The 26,338-nt window shown below is 41.7% G+C and overlaps 1 protein-coding gene across 1 annotated transcript; it reads right to left on the bottom strand.

Annotated features, from left to right (window-relative positions):
* Positions 1-414: 414 nt before the first annotated feature.
* btbd17a (BTB domain containing 17a) lies at positions 415-25,708 on the bottom strand. The gene is made up of 6 exons (XM_021581079.3): positions 25,337-25,708; positions 20,851-20,978; positions 20,478-20,635; positions 4,602-4,760; positions 4,086-4,245; positions 415-2,011 (listed from the first exon to the last, which is right to left on the bottom strand). Exons 1-6 carry the CDS (start codon positions 25,437-25,439, stop codon positions 1,256-1,258), a joined length of 1,464 nt encoding a protein of 487 aa, XP_021436754.2. The 5' UTR covers positions 25,440-25,708; the 3' UTR covers positions 415-1,255.
* Between the last annotated feature and the right edge of the window lie 630 nt (positions 25,709-26,338).

Here is a 26,338-nt window from a genome sequence, read left to right as displayed (position 1 = left end):
AGAGAGAGATCACCGAGTCCTACGGATTAGCGTGGAGCCTTACGCAGGGCTCCTCGTTGTTCTTTGTCGAAGTGTGCATAAAAGGCATTAAGTTTGTCTGGTAGAGAGGTATCGTTGGGCAAGTCACGGCTAGGGCTTCATTTGTAGTCCGTAATGCACTGTAGCCCCTGCCACGTGTGTCGAGCATCGGAGCAGGTAGAATAGGATTCCGATATTGTCCTTTTGCCTGTTTGATGGCTAGGCGGAGGTCGTAGCGATTCGTCACAATATTCATTTAAAGTGTATTATGATTTACATTAAATGAAACTTGGAAGTTCCCCATTTGAATGCACTCATATGCTGGCATAATCAATAAACAAAGACATAAGCTATATTTGTAATACATCACTCTAAAATATTGGAAACACAGAAAATGCCCTGGAAGAACTTCGCTTTATTGGATGGTACCACAAGCAACATATATCTTCAACAGTAATGTCAATGAAGAGGAAACACTCTGTTTCTGAACCTTGGTGAACAGCTTGAGAATAATAAAAGCTCCTAAAAAACTTTGTATGATTTTTTTAATTTTCTAAGATAACTAATATTTACTATTATTAATAAAAATAAGTGACAATTAATCTAATCTAAAAATGTTTTTGATAAACTTAGTGTTATTTATTATACAAACTGGCTATATGGATTCAATCCATTTCACTATCAATTTCTAGTACTGTGGTTTGTAGGCCTTGGTATGCTACATGAGAAACAGAATGGCTATAAGCACCTGGACAGGGTGACCATGTCAGATGTGATGAATGGCAAAGACCCCTTTGAGGTAAATGCCTGGCGTATAATATCACCAAGAGACATAGTATTTAAAACATAGCTAAGTTTGAAAGACATATTGATCTTGAATAAATACTGTTCAAAATGTTTCTAAAAGCTATCAAACAGATATCGTCTACTATCCATGTATCCCATACACTGCAGACATGATGGGGTGGGTTGGTTCTCCCTTGACATTGCGTATTATGCGATATGAGTGTGATGCTTTAAGAGGGCAGTGCTTGGCTTACATGGTGTCCACCATACCACTGCATGTACGGAGAGGGATTTCTCCCAAAGTGTGCACTCATGCACTCCTCCACATGCATGAAGGGAAGTGAACAAGTGACCTGAAGGGAAGTGAACAAGTGACCTGAAGGGAAGTGAACAAGTGCACACTCAGAGCAGAAGGATAGAGAATTGGGACGCATAGAAAGAGTGGAGGTGGTCATTTCTTTGTAGCTATGAGGGTCTGGTAGAGTGGCTTCACCACGATGTGTAGATGGAGGGAACCATCGACCAGGTACTCAGATGTCTTACGGTGCAGATCGGCTTCCACCAGGAAGTCACCAGTCTCCTCGGTGCTCTGGTGGAAATTATAAACATGTCTCACCACCATCTTTCCCTGCTTCCTCGTCATCACCACCACCGTCTTCTGGAAGCTCACCCCGGCAAACTCTGCACTCGATGTAGCGGGAGTAATAATGATGCGCAGGCGGCCTCCGTCAACACGTGTCGGCTGTGTGGAACCTTGTTCGGAGTACATTGGCCTCATGCTGAGGGGCAACCAACGGGGCGAGAACAGGGAGTTCCAGGTCACCCTCTTGTTGACATCATGGCCGCTGGGGCCCAGCTGCGTCTGGAAGCTGGTGCTGCGGTCGTCCCTCATGGGGTTGTTAATGACCCAAGGACTCCCCCAGGCAGGGGAGAGGTAGTTCCTGGGCATGAAGAGACTGCAGTTCACGTCAAAGTACTTGGCCATGTGGAGGGGAGAGGAGGAGTGGAACTGGTAGGACTGATAGAGGAGGTCCCGGACCGACTCCTGGTAGCGGGCCAGAACAGGAGACTGGGTCTGCAGGCGAAAGAGCTCCAGAGGGGGCATCATGGCATAACGGACGGCTCTCAGAGCGTTCTCGGCCGTTAGAGCATCCGGTTCGTTCTGGTTGATCCAGGCCTCCAGTGCCGCGAAGAGCTCCATTTCACTCTGCAATTCAAAGTCACATTTTTAAAACATTATTGTTCCCACAGGCCTGGGAAATTAATTTTGCAGACAGTATTATATTAGACACAAATATAATCGGAAAGTATTCAGACCCTTTGCTATGAGACTCAAAATTGAGCTCAGGTGCATCCTGTTTCCATTGATCATCCTTGATATGTTTCTACAACTAGATTGGAGTCCACCTGTGGTAAATTCAATTGATTGGACACGATTTAGAAAGGCACACACCTCTCTATATAAGGTCACACAGTTGACAGTGCATGTCAGAGCAAAAATCAAGCCATAAGGTCGAAGGAATTGTCCGTAGAGCTCCGAGACAGGATTGTCTCGAGGAACAGATCTGAGGAAGGGTACCAAAAAATGTCTGCAGCATTGAAGGTCCCCAAGAACACAGTGGCCTCCATCATTCTTAAATGGAAGAAGTTTGGAACCACCAAGACTCCTCCTAGAGCTGGCCGCCCGGCCAAACTGAGCAATCAGGGGAGAAGGGCCTTGGTCAGGGAGGTGACCAAGAACCTGATTGTCACTCTGACAGAGCTCCAGAGTTCCTCTGTGGAGATGGGAGAATCTTCCAGAAGGACAACCATCTCTGCAGCACTCCACCAATCGGGCCTTTATGGTAGAGTGGCCAGACGGAAACCACTCCTCAGTAAAAGGCACATGACAGCCCGCTTGGACCTAAAGACTCTCAGACCATGAGAAACAAGATGAAACCAAGATTGACCTCTTTGGCCTGAATGCCAAGCGTCACATCTGGAGGAAACCTTCCACCATCCCTACGGTGAAGCATGGTGGTGGCAGCATCATGCTGTGGGGATGTTTTTCAGCAGCAAGGACTAGGAGTCTAGTCAGGATTAAGAGAAAGTTGAATGGAGCAAAGAACAGAGAGATCCTTGGTGAAAACCTGCTCCAACAGGACAAGAACCCTAAGCATAAAGCCAAGACAACGCAGGAGTTTCTTTGGGACAAGTCTCTGAATGTCCTTGAGTGTCCCAGCCAGAGCCCAGACTTGAACCCAATTGAACATCTCTGGAGAGACTTGAAAATAGCCGCACTCCCCATCCAACCTGACAGTGCTTCAGAGGATCTGCAGAGTAGAATGGGAGAAACTGCCCAAATACAGGTGTGCCAAGTTTGTAGCATCATACTCAAGAAGACTTGAGCCTGTAATCACTGCCAAAGGTGCTTCAACAAAGTACAGAATACTTATTTATCTCAGTTTTTTTTTTTATATAAATTTGCCAACATTTCTAAAAACCTTTTTTGTTGTTGTAATTATTGGGTAGATTAATGAGGAAAACAACAATTTAATACATTTTAGAATAAGGCTGTAATGAAACAAAATGCGGAAAAAGTCAAGGGGTCTGAATACATTCTGAATGTACTGTAGACCATTCTCAAGACCAATTCTTGTTAGTCTACATCAACTCATTGCCTAAAGCTTGCAGATATATTTTCATTATTTTTATGGAGTCAGATAAACATTTTAATAGGTTAATTGCTTATTCTTATTACGAGTCGTGTGATGTGAGATATTTATAATATAATATAAACTTTACATGCACATGTAAAAAATTACTGCCCACTACATAAGCTAATTTAGCTTTGCACTTATGTTGTCATCTGATGAAAATTAATCTATTTTCTGCCGAATGTGTTGCACTAATGTATTTTGTGTAAAGGAAAACTATAGTTGCACATCCCTGATCACTCTATTGAAGAAAAATAACACTGTTGACTTTCAATGGTTAAAACGCAGATTTTTTTATTGGCCTGCGTTTTGAAAATGCGACCCCGTTTTGCTATTACGGCCCCTGCTCATAACAGAGCAAGCAGTAAAGCTTCATATGACAGTAATTTTTGCTTTGCTTTCATCTACAGATGAAATGCCAAAATGTCATAAATATGCAGACTTTCATTAATTATTTCTCAAATATGCGTTAAGAAAGGACTATTCAATGGATTACATTTTGTGAAAATCGCCCAAATTATGGTATTTGTTGTTGTCTGAGTTTTGTGAGGAATGACTCTCAAACAGATCTGGGATCAGGCGTACCTGCAGGATGAGGTCTGAGCGCTGCAGCAGGGTCATGAGCAGGTCGTTGCTGACATGCGTCCACTCCCCACTTTGCAGCACAGAGGACAGGTTCCAGGACAGGTACTGCAGACAGCTGTCCCGCAGGGCCACGTCTCCAGTCTGCAGGGCGTACTGGTACCTGCAATGTTGTCAACAAAAAGTCCAGACCATATTTCCATGATACCAACCGATGCACTTAGGTAATAGTACCTGCAATGGTTTCAACAAATAGTCCAGTCCATGCTTTCATGTTACCAACTGATGCATTTACGTACTTGTACCTGGAATAGTGATAACAATTATTTAAGTCAAGTATATGTTTTACAAGTTGAACTAGTTGTTAATAAATGCAATCTTTATTGTAAAGACTAATGTATGGATGTCATAATGAAAATACAGGTCTCTCTTGTGAAAGATGTCTTCTGACCTCAATGGGACTTGGTAAAATAATGGGACCTGGTTAAATAAACATTAAATAAATAAACGGTACAGTACCATTCCACCACGTGTCCAGAAGGGGAGTTGCTGGCCAGGTTCTGGGTCATGTACTGGGTGACCCCCTGCTGAAGGCCCTGGACGCGGTATTTAGTGGCCAGCTTGTGTAGAGAGGTGGCCTGCTCCAGACACAGGGAGATCTCTCCACAATACAGGTACCTGGATAGAGAGAGTGAGAAGGGGGAGATTAATAGATATTCAACATCTCTTAGTTGGACAATGGAACAACAAATATACTGTATACTGAACAAAAATGTAAACATGTAAAGTGTTGGTCTCATGTTTCATGAGCTGAAATAAAAGATCCCAGAAATGTTCCATACGCACAAAAAGCTTATTTCTCTCAAATGCTCTGCACCCATTTGTTTACATCCCAGTTAGTGAGCATTTCTCCTTTGCCAAGATAACCCATCCACCTGACAGGTGTGGCATATCAAGAAGCTGATTAAACAGCATTATCATTACACAGCTGCACTTTATTCTGGGGACAATAAAAGGCTACTCTAAAATGTGCCGTTTTGTCACACAACACAATGTCACAGATATCTCAAGTTTTTAGGGAGCATGCATTTGGCATGTTGATTGTAGCTATGTCCACCAGAGCTGTTGCAACGTCTGCAACGTCGTTGTAGAGAATTTGGCAGTATGTCCAACCGGCCTCAGAACAGCAGATCACGTTTAACCACGCCAGCCCAGGACCTCCACATCCGGAGACCAGCCACCCGGACAGCTAATGAAACTGATGAGTATTTCTGTCTCTAATAAAGCCCTTTTGTGAGGAAAAACAAATTCTGAGTGAGTGGGCCTATACCCACCCAGGCCCATCCATGGCTGCGACCCTGCCCAGTCATTTGAAATGCACAGATTAGGGCCTAATGAATGTATTTCAATTGACTGCTTTCCGTTATATATGAAGTGTAACTTAGTAAATCTGTTGAAATTGTTGCATGTTGCGTTTTTAATTTTTTTTTTATTTAACCTTTATTTAACCAGGAAAGGCTCATTTAGATTTAAAATCTATTTTTCAAGAGCGTCCTGGCCAAGATAGGCAGCACCAAGTCATTACAAAAATTACAGACAAACAACATGAAAAACTACAAGTAATCTAGTAAAAACCATAGAATTCACAAGAGTATAACAAAATCAAAAACAGCAAATTAAAAACATTGACAGGTCAGGGAATCAGTCTCAAAATCATTCATCAATGATTTAAAAATACCAATCGGGACAAGTTCTTCCAGTTGAAATTTTTGTTCAGTATATTATGTTAAACCCAAGGAGAGGAAAACAGCCATAGGGATACACAGGAAGATCCTTCCATAATACTAGGAGAGAAGGATAGAGAGAAAGAAGAGCAGGGGGTCAGAGGTCAGTCTCTCAGAAACTAGGTAACTTGGTTAGGGATAAATACTGTTTACGTTTGCACTTGATGCAGTCTATATCATAACTGAACTGAACTGACAACTGAAACAGTACCTCTAACACACACACACAGGTAACATACACAGTCTTTGATCATCTAACATACATGTAAAGTTTTACTTGTGTTTGAAGCCAGCACTTTCAGCCTGAGGATTTTGAAAAGGAACTGAAGTCTCAACTCATGGTCACGTCATAGCTAGCGAACTACATTTGTTTATTTATCTAAACTAAAATCTATCTAGCTAGCTTTCATAATACGCTGGCTAGACATTCCGAAGCATATCAATGTAATTAGCAAGCTGCTATCTGGCGATGTGATTTGTAACTTTGCAAGCTAACATTAGCTTCGTTAGGTTACGTTAACTAAGCGCTAGCTTGTTAAATAACTACTGTAGAGGCTAATGTGAGTATATGTGTTATATTTAGAGTCTGATCCCAAGAATATCTGCAGCGGCCTCAACATCAAGCTCAGCACCAGGAAATAGTGTGTCACCTTATAAAATCTTACTAAAATCTACTAAATCTTTCAATGACTCCATGATGAGCAAATAAATATACTGGAGCTAGACATAAACATGGTCTGTGTCTTGTTGTCATAGTTGCTGTGTTTACAAGTAGGCTACAACTTCTACTGTAGTTTTCTCTGTATTATGGAGGCTTAGTTGATTGTTCAGGCGAAGTCTACATTTGAGAAAATTAGGTATTAGTAAGGAGGGGATGGTGTCTGTTGGGTGGTGGGTATTGTGTGTGAAGGTTAATATGCATGATCTATTGACACAAAGAAGAAAAAAATCACCAATACACTAAACTGTCTACCAGACAAGTATTTCTCAACCTTTTCACACCTTTGCAGTCAGTTCGTTGGCATGGGGGAGAGTGGTTGTTAGTATACTCTTCTAGCCTATTCACTATATGGTTGGCAGTGCTTGTCTACTCAACAGCACAACTGTAGGTGCTCATATACAATAATACACAACTAGACTCTACAAGTCAATCCCCCCTCAAACTTTTCACATCTTTGCTAAAAGCCGATCTCAATGCTCCATCATTGACTCATTGAGTGTAACAAAACGCATACCAGTCTACTGTACCCTTTTTTGTTTACAGACTAACATGGTTTATTGTATCCTCATGATCAGTCTTCATGACTTTCCAGGAGACTTGCAGTACAAACAAATATTTTGCAAGCGGTTGAAGCAGAAGATGGTGAAGAATGTGGACAACAGGCTTGTCCACCTGGCTGTGGAGTGCAGAAAGGACCAGACGGTTGTCTACAAGGAGCCAGAGTCACAGCCCCCGAAACTCAACATCCCTGCCAACATCGCCACAGCGCCAAAGCCGGCTAAACCAGCTGCAATTACCGAACACAAGAAGAGGTTCACCAGTTGAAGAACATTCTGGAACCTGCCTGGAACATTCAACCAACATAACATCCATATTCGGTTAGACTGGCGTTATAGTATAATATCCACTGAACAAAAATATAAATGCAACATGCAACAATTTCTAAGATTTCAGTCAATTGAAATAAATTCATAATCTATGGATTTCACATGACTGGGAATACAGATATGCATTTGTTGGTCACAGATACTGTAAAAAGAGGTAGGGGTGTGGATCAGAAAACCAGTCAGTATCTGGTGTGATCACCATTTGCCTCATGCAGCGCAACACATCTCCTTTGCATAGAGTTGATCAGGCTGTTGATTGTGGCCTGTGGCATGTTGTCCCAGTCCTCTTCAATGTCGGTGCGAAGTTGTTGGATATTGGCAGAAACTGGAACACGCTGTCGATCCACAGCATCCTAAACATGCACAATGAGTGACATGTCTGAGTATGCAGGCATGGAAGAACTGGGGCATTTTCAGCTTCAGGGAATTGTGTACAGATCCTTGGGACATGGGGCTGTGCATTATCATGCTGAAACATGAGGTGATGGCGGTGGATGAATGGCACGACAATGGGCCTCAGGTTCTCTTCACGGTATCTCTGCATTCAAATTGCAATCGATAAAATGCATTTGTGTTAATTGTCCGTAGCTTATGCCTACTAATACTATAACCCCTCTGCCTCCATTGGGCACTGTTTATAACGTTGACATCAGCAAACCTCTTGCCCCCATGATGCCATACACGCTGTCAGTCATCTGCCTGGTACAGATGAGCACATTTCTCCAACAGTGGCAATCGAAGGTGAGCATTTGCCACTGAAGTTGGTTATGACACCGAACTGCAGTCAAGTCAAGACCCTGTTGAGGACAACGAGCACACAGATGAGCTTCCCTGAGACGGTTTCTGACCGTTTGTGCAGAAATTCTTCGTTGTGCAAACCCACAGTTTCATCAGCTGTCTGGGTGGCTGTTCTCAGATGATCCCTTAGGTGAAGAAGTTGGATGTGTAGGTACTGGGCTGGCGTGGTTGGAGGCAGGTTATGGTAGAGAAATGAACATTAAATTATCTAGCAACAGCTCTGGTGGAGAATGCCTAGTATGCTCACAACTGCGTTGTGGTATAGATATTGCTAGCTGTTGTACATACAGTGCCTTGCGAAAGTATTCGGCCCCCTTGAACTTTGCGACCTTTTGCCACATTTCAGGCTTCAAACATAAAGATATAAAACTGTATTTTTTTGTGAAGAATCAACAACAAGTGGGACACAATCATGAAGTGGAACGACATTTACTGGATATTTCAAACTTTTTTAACAAATCAAAAACTGAAAAATTGGGCGTGCAAAATTATTCAGCCCCCTTAAGTTAATACTTTGTAGCGCCACCTTTTGCTGCGATTACAGCTGTAAGTCGCTTGGGGTATGTCTCTATCAGTTTTGCACATCGAGAGACTGAAATGTTTTCCCATTCCTCCTTGCAAAACTGCTCGAGCTCAGTGAGGTTGGATGGAGAGCATTTGTGAACAGCAGTTTTCAGTTCTTTCCACAGATTCTCGATTGGATTCAGGTCTGGACTTGGCCATTCTAACACCTGGATATGTTTATTTTTGAACCATTCCATTGTAGATTTTGCTTTATGTTTTGGATCATTGTCTTGTTGGAAGACAAATCTCCGTCCCAGTCTCAGGTCTTTTGCAGACTCCATCAGGTTTTCTTCCAGAATGGTCCTGTATTTGGCTCCATCCATCTTCCCATCAATTTTAACCATCTTCCCTGTCCCTGCTGAAGAAAAGCAGGCCCAAACCATGATGCTGCCACCACCATGTTTGACAGTGGGGATGGTGTGTTCAGCTGTGTTGCTTTTACGCCAAACATAACGTTTTGCATTGTTGCCAAAAAGTTCAATTTTGGTTTCATCTGACCAGAGCACCTTCTTCCACATGTTTGGTGGGTCTCCCAGGTGGCTTGTGGCAAACTTTAAACGACACTTTTTATGGATATCTTTAAGAAATGGCTTTCTTCTTGCCACTCTTCCATAAAGGCCAGATTTGTGCAATATACGACTGATTGTTGTCCTATGGACAGAGTCTCCCACCTCAGCTGTAGATCTCTGCAGTTCATCCAGAGTGATCATGGGCCTCTTGGCTGCATCTCTGATCAGTCTTCTCCTTGTATGAGCTGAAAGTTTAGAGGGACGGCCAGGTCTTGGTAGATTTGCAGTGGTCTGATACTTCCATTTCAATATTATCGCTTGCACAGTGCTCTTTGGGATGTTTAAAGCTTGGGAAATCTTTTTGTATCCAAATCCGGCTTTAAACTTCTTCACAACAGTATCTCGGACCTGCCTGGTGTGTTCCTTGTTCTTCATGATGCTCTCTGCGCTTTTAACGGACCTCTGAGACTATCACAGTGCAGGTGCATTTATACGGAGACTTGATTACACACAGGTGGATTGTATTTATCATCATTAGTCATTTAGGTCAACATTGGATCATTCAGAGATCCTCACTGAACTTCTGGAGAGAGTTTGCTGCACTGAAAGTAAAGGGGCTGAATAATTTTGCACGCCCAATTTTTCAGTTTTTGATTTGTTAAAAAAGTTTGAAATATCCAATAAATAACATTCCACTTCATGATTGTGTCCCACTTGTTGTTGATTCTTCACAAAAAAATACAGTTTTATATCTTTATGTTTGAAGCCTGAAATGTGTCAAAAGGTCGCAAAGTTCAATACAGTACTTTCGCACTGTATGTACAGTGCATTTGGAAAGTACTCAAATCCTGTGACTTTTATCCACATTTTGTTAGGTTACAGTCTTATAAATGTATTAAATCGTTTGGGAAAATGTTTTTTTTTTAAATACGGAAATATTACATTTACATAATTATTCAGACCGCTTTGTTGAAGCACCTTTGGCAGCGATTATAGCCTCAAGTCTTCTTGGTTATGATGCTACAAGCTTGGCATACCTGTATTTGGGGAGTTTCTCCATTCTTCTTTACAGATCCTCTCAAGCTCTGTCAGGATGGATGGGGAGCGTTGCTGCACAGCTATTTTCAGGTCTCTCCAGAGATGTTCGATCGGGTTCACTCAAAGACATTCAGAGACTTGTTCCAAAGCCACTCCTGCGTTTGTGTCCTGTTGGAAGATGAATCCCCCCCTCCTGTGCACTCTGGAGTAGGTTTTCACCAATTATCTTTCTGTACTTTGCTTCGTTCATCTTTCCCTCGATCCTGACTAGTCTCGCAGTCCCTGCCTCTGAAAAACATCCCCACCATGCTTCACCGTAGGGATGGTGCCAGGTTTCCTCCAGACGTGACACTTGGCATTCAGGCCAAAGGGTTCAACCGTAGTTTTTTTTATTTTTATTTTTTTTAAATTTTACCCCTTTTTCTCCCCAATTTCGTAGTATCCAATTGTGTAGTAGCTACTATCTTGTCTCATCGCTACAACTCCCGTACGGGCTCGGGAGAGACGAAGGTTGAAAGTCATGCGTCCTCCGATACACAACCAACCAAGCCGCTGCTTCTTTAACACAGCGCACATCCAACCCGGAAGCCAGCCGCACCAATGCGCCGGAGGAAACACTGTGCACCTGGCCACCTTGGCTAGCGTACACTGCGCCCAGCCCGCCACAGGAGTCGCTGGTGCGCGATGAGACAAGGACACCCCTACCGACCAAGCCCTCCCTAACCCGGGCGACGCTAGGCCAATTGTGCGTCGCCCCACGGACCTCCCGGTCGCGGCCGGTTACGACAGAGCCTGGGCGCGAACCCAGGACTCTGATGGCACAGCTGGCGCTGCAGTACAGCGCCCTTGACCACTGCGCAACCCGGGAGGCCCAGGTTCAACTTTAGTTTAATCAGACCAGAGAATCTTGTTTCTCAGGGTCTGAAAGTCCTTTGGGTGACTTTTGGAAATCTCCAAGTGGGCTGTCATGTGCCTTTTACTATAAGAGTGGCTTCCGTCTGCCACTCCACCATAAAGGCCTGATTGATTGAGTGCTGCAGAGAAGGTTGTCCTTCTGGAAGGTTCTTCCATCCCCCCATTTTCAACCTGAGTTTGTGGGATCTTGTTTTTGCACAGTAGCTGTATAGCCCTGCAGAACTTTACGTTCGTTTATCTTTTATTGTTTTTTAGTGTTTATTTTAAATAAAGAAGATGTACACTTTCCACACTGCGCTTTGGTCTCATTCCGACAATGGACGTAACAGCCACTATGTTCTTGGGGACCTTCAATGCTGCAGAAATGTTTTAAGGTGGACTCCAATCAAGTTGTCAAACCTTTTCAAGAATAATCAATGGGAACAGGAAGCACCCAAGTTCAATTTCGAGTCTCATAGCAAAGGGTCTGAATACTTATGTAAACAAAGTATTTTAGTTTTTATTACTTAGAAATTTGCAAACATTTCTAGAAACCTGTTTTCGATTTGTCATTATGGCGTAGAGTGTGTAAATTGATGAGTAAAATGTTTTAATTTTAACGTAATAAAATGTGGAAAAAGTATACTTTTCGAATGCAGTGTATATAATGGTGTTTTCTATTAAAAAAAATACAAGTGTACTGACAAGTGACTAAATACAGTCAACATGTTTTAATAAAACAGTCCATTAGTGTGTCACTATAGGAAATAAGTAAACATTGCTTGTATTCAAGGACAGTTAATTTGCTCTGACCAGGTAATCAAATGGATATCCGGACTATTTGCACTGAGCCTGAGTAACCGGTTCCCCAGCACATTGACTCTGTACCAGTACCACCTGTATAGCCTCGCTACTGTTATTTTCACTGTAATTTTACAGTTTTTTTTAAATTTCTTTACTTATCTATTGTTTACCTAATACTTTTTTTTTTTTTTTAATTGCACAGTTGGTTAGGGCTTGTAAGTAAGCATTTCACTGTAACGTCTACACTTGTTGTATTCGGCACACGTGACAAATAAGCTTTGATTTCATTAGAAATAAATAGGGCTGTATGTTCCTATTTAAAAATAACATTTAACTGTCACGTTCTGACCTTAGTTCCTTTGTTTTGTCTTTGTTTTAGTATGGTCAGGGCGTGAGTTGGGGTGGGCAGTCTGTTTGTTTTTCTAGGTTGGTTTTTGAGTTTGGCCTGGTATGGTTCTCAATCAGAGGCAGGTGTCGTTAGTTGTCTCTGATTGAGAATCATACTTAGGTAGCCTTTTTCCACCTGTGTTTCGTGGGTGTTTATTTTCTGTTTTGTGTGTCATCACTAGACAGGACTGTTTCGTTTGTTCGTTCTTCCTAGTTGTTATTTTGTTTAGTGTTCAGTTTTGATTATATTAAAAATCATGAACACTTACCACGCTGCACCTTGGTCCTCACCTTCTTCCACCGACGGCGGCCATTACATTAACATTTCGACGTCCAGCTCTTCTTGGAAGGAGGAATCATCAGATTCATAATAATTATTTAGCAATCTTTGAGGATAGTCAGTGACATCGCACCTGTAAACTAGTTCCGCCCCAATTTTCAAAAGACTGCCTCCGAGGGTGGGAACAAGGAAGTTTGGCTCCTGTCAGGTTGTAGTCTTTACAAAGCCGGGGAAAATGAGTCAACCAAGATATCCTGCAATGGCCTGGCAGCAGTGGCGACCGGTCATTCAAGGAAGGTTTTGAGCCTCAACTGTTTAGCTAAACACCTATCAAAAGATTGGACACACCTACTAATTAATGGGTTTTTCTTTCTTTTTTTAAATGTTCTACATTGTTGAATGATAACGTGAACATCACAACTATGAAATAACACATATGGAATCATGTAGTAACCAAAAAAGTGTAAAACAAATCAAAATATATTTTATACAGTTGAAGTCGGAAGTTTACATACACTTAGGTTGGAGTCATTAAAACTTGTTTTTCAACCACTCCACAAATTTCTTGTTAGGAAACTATAGTTTTGGAAAGTCGGTTAGAACATCTACTTTGTGCATGACACAAGTCATTTTTCCAACACTTGTTTACAGACAGATTATTTCACTGTATCACAATTCCAGTGGGTCAGAAGTTGACATACACTAAGTTGACTGTGCCTTTAAACAGCTTGCAGAAAATGATGTCATGGCTGGTTCATCCTTGGGAGCAATTTCCAAATGCCTGAAGGTACCACATTCATCTGTACAAACAATAGTAGCAAGTATAAACACCATGGGACCACACAGCCATCATACTGCTCAGGAAGGAGATGCGTTCAGTCTCCTAGAGATTAACGTACTTTGGTGTGAAAAGTGCAAATCAATCCCAGAACAACAGCAAAGGACCTTGTGAAGATGCTGGAGGAAACAGGTACAAAAGTATCTATATCCACAGTAAAACGAGTCCTATATCAACTTAACCTCAAAGGCCGCTCAGTAGGGAAGAAGCCACTGCTCCAAAACCACCATAAAAAAGCCAGACTACAGTTTGCAACTGCACATGGGGACAAAGATCATACTTTTTGGAGAAATGTCCTCTGGTCTGATGAAACAAAAATAGAACATTCAAGCCGAGAACACCATCCCAACCGTGAAGCACGGGGCAGGCAGCATCATGTTGTGGGGGTGCTTTGCTGCAGGAGGGACTGGTGCACTTCACAAAATAGATGGCTTCATGAGGCAGGAAAATTATGTGGATATATTGAAGCAACATCTCAGGAAGTTAAATCTTGGTCGCAAATGGCTCTTCCAAATGGACAATGACCCCAAGCATACTCCTAAAGTTTGGAATTGAACCAGGGTCTGTAGTGACGCCTCTAGCACTGATATGCAGTGCCTTAGACTGCCGTCCCACTCAGTTGCCACTTCATGAAGTAGTCACATGGAAAGAATTTCAATTAACAGGCGTGCCTTTTAAAAGTTAATTTGTGGAATTTCTTTCCTCTTAATGCGTTTGAGCCAATCAGTTGTGTTGTGACAAGGTAGGGGTGGTATACAGACGATAGCCCTATTTTCTAAAAAGAACAAGTCCATATTATGGCAAGAACAGCTCAAATAAGCAAAGAGAAACGACAGTCCATCATTACTTTAAGACATGAAGATCAGTCAATGCAGATGATTTGAAGAACTTTGAAAGTTTCTTCAAGTGCAGTCGCAAAAACCATCAAGCGCTATGATGAAACTGGCTCTCATGAGGACTGCCACAGGAAAGGACGACCCAATATAACCTCTGCTGCAGAGGATAAGTTCATTAGTTACCAGCCTCAGAAGTGGCAGCCTAAATAAATGCTTCACATTGTTCAAGTAACAAACATATCTCAACATCAACTGTTCAAAGGAGATTGTGTGAATCAGGCCTTCAAGGTCTAATTGCTGCAAAGAAATCCCTACTAAAGGACACCAATAAGAAGAAGAGACTTGCTTGGGCCAAGAAACACGAGCAATGGACATTGGACCAGTGGAAATCGGTGGACTCTGATGAGTCCAAATTTGAGATTTTTGGTCTTTGTGAGGTCTTTGTGAGACGCAGAGTAGGTGAAAGGATTATCTCCGCATTATTTAGAATTCAAGGCATACTTAACCAGAATGGCAACCACATCATTCTGCAGTGATACGCCATCAAATCTGGTTTGCACTTAGTGGGACTATCATTTGTTTTTCAACAAGACAATGATGCAACACATCTCCAGGCTGTGTAAGGGATATTTGACCAAGAAGGAGAGTGATGGAGAGCTGCATCAGATAACCTGGCCTTCACAATCACCCGACCTCAACCCAATTGAGATGGTTTGGGATGAGTTGGACCGCAGAGTGAAGTAAAAGCATCCAACAAGCGCTCAGCATATGTGGGAACTCCTTCAAGACTGTTGGAAAAGCATTCCAGGTGAATCTGGTTGAGGGAATGCAAAGTGTGTGCAAAGCTGTCATCAAGGCAAAGGGTGTTTAATTTTAAGAATCCCAAATATAAAATGTATTTTGATTCATTTAACACTTTTTTTGCTTACTACATGATTCAATATGTGTTATTTCATAGTTGTGATGTCTTCACTATTATTCTACAATGTAGAAAATAGTAAAAATAGACAAAGACCCTTGAACGACTATGTGTGCCCAAACTTTTGACTTGTACTGTTTATTATGTAAATATATAATTTTTCCTTGTTTTGCATGTTATTTTGCTATTATTAATACATACATGTCACATATCAGTTTGAGAATGTAAAAATATAAATAATCATTGAGTTAATGTACATGTACAAATTTGGTCTCTTTTTTTGCATTCTTGAGTATGGCAGCTCCAAAATGCAGGTGTTTCAGCCTAGCCCAGTGCTTTGTCTGGTGGTGGGGCAGCCAGCGGATAATACGGAGCGTAGGGGTTGGTAATGTTTTCTAGTTTGGGTATCATTTTGGTAATGAGTATTGTGATGGTATTAAGTATTGAGATACTAAACCTAGTATCGGTATCGAAGCCAAAAATGATGGTATCGTGACAACACTACTATGATCAATGATTGATGTGCTGACTCCTCCATTGACCATTAGGTTTTACTACTCATTGATGTACTGTATTCTCACACCAACCAACCATGCTGAATTAGTCAAGAGGCTGCAGTTACTTAGTACACCCACAAGATGTCACACAAGCTATATGAAAATACAGAACTGTTGTACACTTTCATAAATACTGTAAAGCATTTGTGACATAAACAGAAAAACTCCCTCTCCTCCAATTTTTTTTCCAATTAACCCTAAACCTTGGTGTGTAATGCTTGTCAGGAGGGGAATTCCTCATTGTATAATTCCCTCTGACTTATTACCTACTTCCTCTAGTGGGGAGGGCAGCGGTCCACATGGTTAACCAGGCTACTTCCTCTAGTCTCCCTCAACTGAAGAACCTGATATGGCAACACACACTGTGTATGTATGTGTGTGTGTGTGTGCGCGCGCATGCAAGTGTCTCCCTTTTCACCCAAACTTAGAAGGCAGCACACTCAATGCTCTCCCTCACTTTAGCACCTTTGATGTGAGAAATATGCTTTATAAATCAAATGAATCATTGTGGGGCTTGCAAAGCAAAGCCCCAGCTTCAATCGCACTTGAGTTGCTTCTTTACAACTTTTATGCTTTTTAAAATATTACACATTTTGTCCTCCATTTCCTTGTTTGGGATTTCCTCAAGATTCTAAAAAGCCCCATCGTGACATCATCACTTCCATCTTCCATTCACTGTAAATGCAATAATGCAACTTTTGACACCAATCAGCTACTTTGACCATGTTGCAACAACTTAGGGAAGAAGTTAAAGCGTTTACATCTTGGTCTACTTCTCTATTACTCAAATATGGGTTTTGAACCCCAAAAATGATTCTACACGTACGCAGGCCTCCTAATTGTCCCTAGAATTTCAAAGCAAACAGCTGGAGGCAGGGCTTTCTCCTATAGAGCTCCATTTTTATGGAATGGTCTGCCTACCCATGTGAGAGACGCAAACTCGGTCTCAACCTTTAAGTCCTTACTGAAGACTCATCTCTTCAGTGGGTCATATGATTGAGTGTAGTCTGGCCCAGGAGTGTGAAGGTGAACGGAAAGGCTCTGGAGCAACTAACCGCCCTTGCTGTCTCTGCCTGGCCGGTTCCCCTCTTTCCACTGGGATTCTCTGCCTCTAACCCTATTACAGGGGCTGAGTCACTGGCTTACTAGGGCTCTTTCATACCGTCCCTAGGAGGGTGGTGTGGGGGCTGTGCTTTGGCAAAGTGGGTGGGGTTATATCCTTCCTGTTTGGCCCTGTCCGGGGGTGTCCTCGGATGGAGCCACAGTGTCTCCTGACCCCTCCTGTCTCAGCCTCCAGTATTTATGCTGCAGTAGTTTATGTGTCGGGGGGCTAGGGTCAGTTTGTTATATCTGGAGTACTTCTCCTGTCCTATCCGGTGTCCTGTGTGAATTTAAGTATGCTCTCTCTAATTCTCTCTTTCTTTCTCTCGGAGGACCTGAGCCCTAGGACCATGCCTCAGGACTACCTGACATGATGACTCCTTGCTGTCCCCAGTCCACCTGGCCGTGCTGCTGCTCCAGTTTCAACTGTTCTGCCTGTGATTATTATTATTTGACCATGCTGGTCATTTATGAACATTTGAACATCTTGGCCATGTTCTGTTACAATCTCCACCCGGCACAGCCAGAAGACAACTGGCCACCCCACATAGCCTGGTTCCTCTCTAGGTTTCTTCCTAGGTTTGGGCCTTTCTAGGGAGTTTTTCCTAGCCACCGTGCTTCTACACCTGCATTGCTTGCTGTTTGGGGTTTTAGGCTGGGTTTCTGTACAGCACTTTGAGATATCAGCTGATGTACGAAGGGCTATATAAATAAATTTGATTTGATAAAAAATTACAGCTGATTTAGTAACCACATCAACATTTTCTGATTTTTTTTTTTGCAGACATCTGCCACTTTGACCACTGCCCCAACAAGTTAGACAAAAAGTTAGAGGGTATGACATCTTCGTCTACTTCTCTGCTATTCATATCTGTTTACGGAACAAAAATATTCACTACGGAACTAACGGTACAGCTGTTTTAGTAACTGCATTTACCACACTTTTTCCAAACAACTGCCGCTATGACCACTCCCCCAGCAAGTCAGACAAAAACAAATAAAATATAAAATGTTCATCTACTTATCCGATTTTCAAAACAGAAGAAATATTAGGAATAGCTTGTATCAATCTGTAGATATAGCTTTTTATTTAAGTTACCCATCAACTGCTTTCTTTCTAGATGCAGCAAGTCATGTCAGAAGCTAGCGGATTAATTATTTACCAATAACATCTCCAAATTCCAATAAACTACAACGCGTTGAAGTTCACTTTTCTTGCTTTGTCTATAAACACTGTCACGAATCTAGCAAATACGTTTTGTGGGTCTATGTGCAGTATTTATTTAGTTTTAGCACAAACAAACTGCATTTTAGCATGGGCGGCAGGGTAGCCTAGAGGTTATTGCGTTGGACTAGTAACCGGAAGGTACAAACCTGTCGTTCTGCCCCTGAACAGGCAGCTAACCAGTGGTTCCTAGGCCGTCATTGAAAATAAGAATTTGTTCTTAACTGACTTGCCTAGTTAAATAAAGGTAAAATAAAAATGAATTAGCTACAGTATAAGGGAGAAGTGTTGACAAGGCTACAGTTGCCTAGCAACTGAACCATACAGATACTGACCACAACTACTAACCATAACTAGTCTACTGACCATAACTATGACTGTATTGTATGTATCAAAATAGGCTCACTCGGTGAAAAAAAACTGTTATGTCCACAACTAAGAATGGGCGGACAAGCGCTTTCATTTTCTGCTGCCGAATAAAATAGCCAAAATGTCGGAAAAACCAAACTAAAGGAATGAAAGGACAGGCAATGAAAGACATTGAGGCCTTCGGGGAAACCCTATATTAATCATAAGGGGCAAAAAAAACTGGGAAAACTTGTCCAAAAGAGGCATGTGAAAGAACCATATATCAACCAAGCTATCTTGCTAGCTGGTTAACGACGTTATTTAGTTCTGTTTAACTAGCTGCAGCGAAACATATCAGTTAATAGGCAATACATTAAGAAAGTGGTTGCTAGATTAGTCCGGAGAACGTATCATTTACATCTATCTATCCACCTGATGATTCGGTAACATTACACTGATTCCTGCATAAGGGCGAGTGTGTGGCTATAATGTTTCGTGCAGAATTGATTGTGTAAAGTTGACGGAGGAGCGCAGGTTGCAGCTTTGCAGCGGATTCTACACAGTCCCATACGAGAAGGAGCAAGCTTGGATTCTCTCAGGCTTGGAGTGACTGAATAGGTATATTATTGTACACTCAATGAACGTGAAGCAGATGATACACCAACAGAAGTTGCAGTCCTGCAGCTGCTGGTCTAAAGAGAGAGTGTATGACCATTACTCAAGTAGTGTAAGCTAGACAAGGATATTCAAGCAGATTGTCTATCATCATTGTTACTGTTCGTTTTGGGTTAATGGACCTGTATAGACGCTACTTTGTTTTAGCTTATTTTTCGTTCACATTATTATAATATTATTTATGCTAGGCTTGTTAGGGACATGTAGAATTATACAGGCATCAGTTTATTTTTGTACCTTAATGAGATATTAGTGCCTGACATGAACGCAGGTCTTTGCGACTGTCAAGAGTGGGATGGCGCCCTAATGAGACCATCATCAAAACTGTCAAGGCTCTTGGTGTAATGTGTTGATTGACAGACACAGGGACTGAGGTCCTGGTCAGTCAGTAATGATACAATGTTGCAAACCTGGAGAATGTGTGTGTTGTGTAACTAAAACATACCAATACTAGTAGGAATAGTTAGGTGTGCTTCATATACATTTTAGCTGCAAAACTCCAGATGTGGTTCACAAACAAAAACAATTAGAAATGATTGATTATCTGAAAATGGGGAATGATGCAAATATATGGTTCTTTGTCTGCAGGGCTAGATTAAGCTATAAAATCAACTTTAAAACATTCAGGCTATCCTAACTTCAAGTGTTTGAAAGATATTTATCAACTATAACTATATACAGTTGCATAAATAACCCACCAAGAGTAAACTCGAGACACTAAAACAACTTTTACATGTTCAGGCTATCCTAACTTCAAATTCTTAAATTGTTCATTGTCTAAAACAATGGAAATTAGCATAATACAACTCACCAACAGTAACTCTTGAACCTTTCAATCTAGATACAGCAAACCAACTTTTACATGTTCAGGAAATCCTAACTTCAAATTCTTTAATTGTTTATTGTCTAAAACGATAGAAATTAGCATAAATTAGCACAATATAACTCACCAACAGTAACTCTTAAACCTTTCAAGCTATTCTAACTTATCATCTACTTACCTTTTCAACTATAACCAGTCACTACAATTACTACTGCAGACACTATCACTACTATAACGTTTTTCAAAACCATACATACTTTAGAACTGCTTTGCTTTAAATAGTAAAGTATAACTTTTTAAGCTTCTACCACTACTACAAAAATATGTTTAAAGTGTTAAAGCAAGTCCCATCAATTGTACTTCATGTACAATTACCATCTAGTTGTTGTTATTATTATTATTATTACCTGATGAACTTGTCGAAGACGGCAGCACACTCAGCGGTCTCCAGGAGGACCAGGGTGGTGCCGTTACGGCTGAGCAGCAGTTCCTCAAACACAGGGCTCTGCAGGGACAGCATCAGGGAGTGGGCCTGGATCACCTTTACCTGCTCTGCTCCCACTGTCTGGAAGAAGAGGAGGAGGAGGAAGAGAAGATTACTTTTTTAAAAGTCACAAACACTGTGATTTGTCTCTTTCCTTTATCCTCCCAAGACACATACATAAATACACAGAGAGGTTCAAGAACAGTGTCAGCCACCAGATTTTTCCCAGTAAGACCTAGGATTTAAACCGGTAACCCTCCGGCCCGCCTCTTTAACTCTCTAGGCTAGTTTCCTACCTGCACCCTGAGGGCCACATCACTGCCATTCCCCTGAGCCAGCAGGGCCTCCAGATGCTGCACCAGGGCCAGGGAGTGGCTGATGGTGTCCCCGCCACCATTCTGGGTCTCATCAGCCTTCATTATGCCTAGAATAGGAAGTTTTAGGTTTTAAAGGGCAATGACATTCTATGGTTTAACTTTTTGTTTCTACAAAACCAAAACATTTACCGTATTCACATGCAGACACTGGTATGATGCTGGAGATAATTAATATGAGGTTGAAAAGTGGTGTATTTGCCCTTTAGCAAGGGCATAGACGCAGGAGATGGCCTGGGCACCCTCACCAATGGATAGAGAAGGATGGGGAAAGGATGGTTGTTAAATAAAGAAACGGGACAAAGCCCAATCTATGCCCCCTCAACCTTCACCATGACTATTGGGAGTAGGGGGGTAGAGTCCCAATCCATGGGATCAATCATCACAGCTGTGCACACTGGGTGATCGTAGGTCAGTTTTAATTCAACTTTGATTAATGTGCTGCTAATGTAGGCTGTGATACATGCCCTGACCAGATTCAAATGGGACTCAGAGACTGTATATTATTTGAATTGAAGATCTATTTTAGCTTTTATTAATTTGTCAGAGGCAGTTCCTCTTTTTCTGTTGGTCAAACTTCCTTTTCCGGAAGAAAGGGGAACAAGAAACATCAGTTACCTTTGTGTAAATTTACACTTTAACTTAATGTTTCCAGAAATCTCAACCAGTACTGATTCACACAGGCATGAGGATGACAGTGTAAATTACTATAAGACTGCACTAATTGTTGAAAACAATTAGTAGGCCTGCGGATCAACTTCCCAAAACTCAGTCGGGGTCTCAACTTATTGTTGATAGTTAGAATGGTACAATCCACAAGGTGCAATTTTGAAATTTGGTTGTGCATCAGCAGTTTTTCTCTTGTTATGTCAGTCACTGACATTCAAGTTTTATTACTGGTATGTACAGGATACACATGGTATACACCGCACACCGAAATGCTTACTTGCAGGTTCCTTCTGGACAATGCAACAACAATAAGAAATAACATAAGATAAGAATACAAACATAAAGTAAATGGCTCAGTAGAATAGATTAAACATTTTATAGTACAATATTTACACTTGTTTCGGGGAAGGGGGAATTGGAAAATTGGGGGCAAGTGTTGAAATGGTGCATTATTTAGCAATCGTAATAAGAGCCTGGTAGCTGCAGTTGTGATATGTGTGTAGCATGAATGTATGTGTGTGTGTGTGGATGAGTGTATATCTGTGTGTGCTTGAGTTAGTGCATGTGTGCTAAGGTGCAGAGAGTCAGTGCAGGTGGTCAGTCCAATTCAAGTGTTAAGCACGCTGATGGCTTGTAAATACCAACAGGCTCAGAGACAGTTTCAATCAGACCTCATGAAGTAGTTGTTTCCCTTGCTCTGCTTTTGTGGAACGATAGGCAACGATGCTTCGTGGGAGGCAGTTGTTGATGTGTGCAGAGGGTCCCTGGTTTGAGCCCAGGTAGGGGCGAAGAGAGGGACGGAAGCAAAACTGTTACATTGATGCTGTTGACGTGGATTACTGGTTGCTGCAGAAAAGGAGGAGGTCAAAAGGGTGGTGAGTGTAACTCGTGGGAAATGGCTAGCTAGATAGCGGGGTGTGCGCTAATAGCCTTTCAATTGGTGACGTCACTCGCTCTGAGACCTTGAAGTAGTTGTTTCCCTTGCTCTGCAAGGGCTGCAGCTTTTGTGGAGCGATGGGTAACAATGCTTTGTGGGTGTCAGTTGTTGATGTGTGCAGAGGGCTCCTGGTTCAAGCCCAGGTAGGGGCGAGGAGAGGGATGGAAACAATACTGTTACACTGGCACCACAATGCCAGTTCACTTACCTCCTCCCTATAGGCTGACTATAGGTTATCAGGCCAACAAGCATGATGTCAGCAGCAAACGTGATGATAGAGTTGGTGTCATGCAAACAATGCAGTCGTGGGTGAATTGGGAGTACAGCAGAGGGCTGAGGACACACCCCTGGGGTGCCCCTGTGTTAAGAGTCAGTGTGGAGGAGGGGTTGTTGTGGTCTGCCCATCAGGAAGTCCAGAATCCGGTTGCAGATGGTGGTCTCCAGAACCAGGGCTCTGAGCTTTGTGTCAAGCTTGGAGGGAACAATAGTGTTGAATGCTGAACTGTATTCAATGAACAGCATTCTCACATAGATGTGTTATGGCTGTGTGAATAGTGATGGAAATGGCATCTTCTGTGGATCTGTTGGAGCGGTAGGATAATTGGAGTAGGTCAAGTGTGTATAGCATAGCATATGTTTCTTAGAACTTGGTGAGTGCGTGGTGGTCCTATGGTTATTTTGCATACAACTTTCCCATAACTTTCTGGGAATTGTGCAGGATACCCAGCTAGCGCCTAAGAAACAACGTTCTTCCGTGGGTATTTCAGTACTTCGGCATAACATTTTCTGCAGGTTTCCTCATGGTTCTATTTAAAGTCATGTACTCAGAACTTCAAGAAGACGTTACATAAAAACCACAAGAAAACATTAGTAATGTTCAAAGAACGTTTTAAGAATATTATTCTGGTGGCACAGTGGACTAAATCCATGGATAGGGAACAGAAGATTATTGGTCTTTATCAATAAAACATCACAATACGGTACGGAGTGTTTGATTTGGCTGCTGGGGGGCAGCTTCGCTAAAACATTGACAACTAGCTACATGCAGTTTTCAAGGGATTGTTAAATAAATGTTAGCTATACCTATTTGGTTTTAATATCATCACCTCATGAAGAGCATAGTCTACACATTTCCAATTATTCCACATTTAGCTCTATCATCCGAGTTATAAAGCAAGTAACTGTTTATCTATATCATCAGAGTTATACAGCAAGTAACTGTTCATCTCTATCATCAGAGTTATACAGCAAGTAACTGTTTATCTCTATCATCAGAGTTATACAACAAGTAACTGTTTATCTCTATCATCAGAGTTATACAACAAGTAACTGTTTATCTCTGTCATCAGAATTATACAGAAAGTAACTGTTTAGCTCTATCATCAGAGTTATACAGAAAGTAACTGTTTATATCTATCATCAGAGTTATACGGAAAGTAACTGCATGCTTTTAATGACCAGTAAACATCAGTTGATCATGTAATTTCAGATACGTGAGGGTAGCCTATTCATTTGGCATGTTATTTAACTTGCTTCATCAGAAATTGGGCTTTTGGAAAGAGCTTGACATTGGCAAGCCCTGGTAAAGTTGTCTGTCGGACTACTGTCATCATCACTATAGACGGCAAGCAAATCAAACAATATTTGTTAGCTAGCCAGTTTGACGTGGTCAATCAATCAATGTAGCCAATCATGTATGTCAGCAGCAATCTTGAAAAACTCTTAAAAACAATGTTGAAAAAGGGATGTTAGCTAATGCCGCTAGGTAGGCCTAAATTGGTCAGTGAAAAAAGTACATTAGGTCTACTTAATATATGTTTAGCCAACTGTACAAAGTTTCTACTGGTAGCTTGCAAAGTAAACATTATTGGCAAATGTGCCCTTCTGATGCTTGACAGGCAGAGCCCACAAAGGATGGAAAATTACCTAAACCACTCATTCTTGTCAGGTATAGTTAAACTTTATTTTATATCACTCAAATATCCAATTAATGGTGGCCAATATTGAGAGATATTGTGTGGCTACCCTCACGTATCTGAAATTACATGATCAATTGATGTTTACTGATCATTAAACACATGGAGTTACTTTCTGTATAACTCGGACGATGGAGCTAAATGTGCACAATTGTTTTACATGGAATAGTCAGACATTTGTAGTTCTGACTACGCTCTTTAAGATGTGACGATACTAAAGTAAATAGTTAACATGTATTTAACAATCCCTTGAAAACTGCACCATCAATGGTTTTAGCGGAGCTTAGCGTTTCCCTGCCCCCCAGCAGGCAAATCGAACGCTCTGCACCTTATTTTATTGATAACAACCTATAGTATTGCATCTCACTGATGCTGTGCCACAATAAAAAAATACATCTGTTTTTTGATGATTAATGCCCAAGGAAATGTATTTCCATGTGTCCTGTCTGTACTTGGAGTTCAAAAAAGTTAACCCAAAATAAGCCAGCAGTGGTATTAAAAGTCTTATTGAAACATTCAGTGAAAGTTTTAAGAAAGTAATAGCGCACTGGAAAACTCAAAATCAGAGTAAAACTTTCCGGCAACCTAAAAATACGTTCCCAAAACTTCCAAGGAACCAAATGTGCTAGCTTGGTACGGATCAAACACTCCCACTGTTACATTTACTATGCCTCCAAGGTTTATATGCACCTACAATGACCATCTACAATACATTGCTCTGAAATGTTTTGTTATCTCAATTCAACCCTGTGTTGCTGTCATCCTACCCAGCAAGGTGAGTTGTCACTGGGGTCAGACAGACAGTGGTGGTGTTGGGTGGCCTTACCTCCAGTGACGGAGCCGGTGTGGAGACAGAGAGACAACAGCAGCGTGCTGATCAGGTTGGTCTGGGCCAGGGGCACTCTGGGTCTGAGAAGGGCAGCAGGCATCTCTCCTTCTTTTCCTCTACTCTTACAGAAAGTACTTTTCTTCTGTCTCACTCGTCTCCCTTTCTCCTCTCAATCTCTCTACCTCCCTCTCTTTGTCTATTTTCCTCTTCTTCTTTTTCTCCTCTATATCCCCTTCTCTGTCTCTCTCTTCTCCCCTTCTTAGCTGGGCATGTGGTATCCTATGGCTGTCCTGCTCTGTCGGTCGGTCTGGCCTGATGCTGAAATTGGAAAGAGGGGTCTGTATGTGGGACACTGGCTCTTCTAGGTCTATAGACATTGGCACACATCCGCTAGTTCCAGACCGCAGGATTCTGCACATGCACAGATACAATAGAACCATCCATCGATTGGTGGAATGAATCTGTCTCCAGCCCGCCCGGGTAGGCCATTGTCATGACGACCGCTTTGATTTTTGTAGTACTTTCTCTTATTTGGGTGAATTGCTGCTCAGTGCATGTCATAGATCTGGATCTGTATATCAGGCCTTGGGCGGACATAGCTGCGATGTGAAGGATATAGAGTATTAGGAAGGTGCTAGGATAGAGCTTCTTCACTGGCAAAGGAACTACTGCATCAATTGATGGTAACATGTCATGCTGTGGTGTACAAAACAAATCTATGTGCCTGAGTGTGTTAGTGCGTGTTTGATTGTGCGTGTTTGTTAGTTTGTGTGTGTTAGTACATGTGCGTGTGGTCTGCTCTGAGCCAACCAAAATATCATAATTTTCTAAATAATATACAGTATATCTCATTCAATTATTTAATCATAGCTAGTATGCTGGCATCATCAGGTTACTATACAAATGGGACAATTGAGGCCATAGAACATATTGACTAGGTTTGGTAGTGTTAGTCTGCACATTACATTGTATATGTGTTTGTGTGTCAGTGTTACCAGC

The sequence above is a fragment of the Oncorhynchus mykiss genome, chromosome 23 (genome assembly GCF_057628025.1).
Source record: "Oncorhynchus mykiss isolate SJ-2025 chromosome 23, ASM5762802v1, whole genome shotgun sequence".
Lineage (NCBI taxonomy): Eukaryota > Metazoa > Chordata > Actinopteri > Salmoniformes > Salmonidae > Oncorhynchus > Oncorhynchus mykiss.
The sequence above is the reverse complement of the archived record's forward strand: the minus strand, read 5'-3'. Positions and strand labels throughout refer to the sequence as shown.

Excerpts from the sequence above, each read along its gene's own strand:
- btbd17a (XM_021581079.3), bottom strand. The coding sequence starts at position 25,439 with ATGCCTGCTGCCCTTCTCAGACCCAGAGTGCCCCTGGCCCAGACCAAC. Across the intron at positions 4,761-20,477 it reads GTCTTCGACAAGTTCATCAG|GTACCTGTATTGTGGAGAGA; the intron begins GTAATAATAATA and ends CTCTCTATCCAG. Across the intron at positions 2,012-4,085 it reads GCTCAGACCTCATCCTGCAG|AGTGAAATGGAGCTCTTCGC; the intron begins GTACGCCTGATC and ends TTTGAATTGCAG.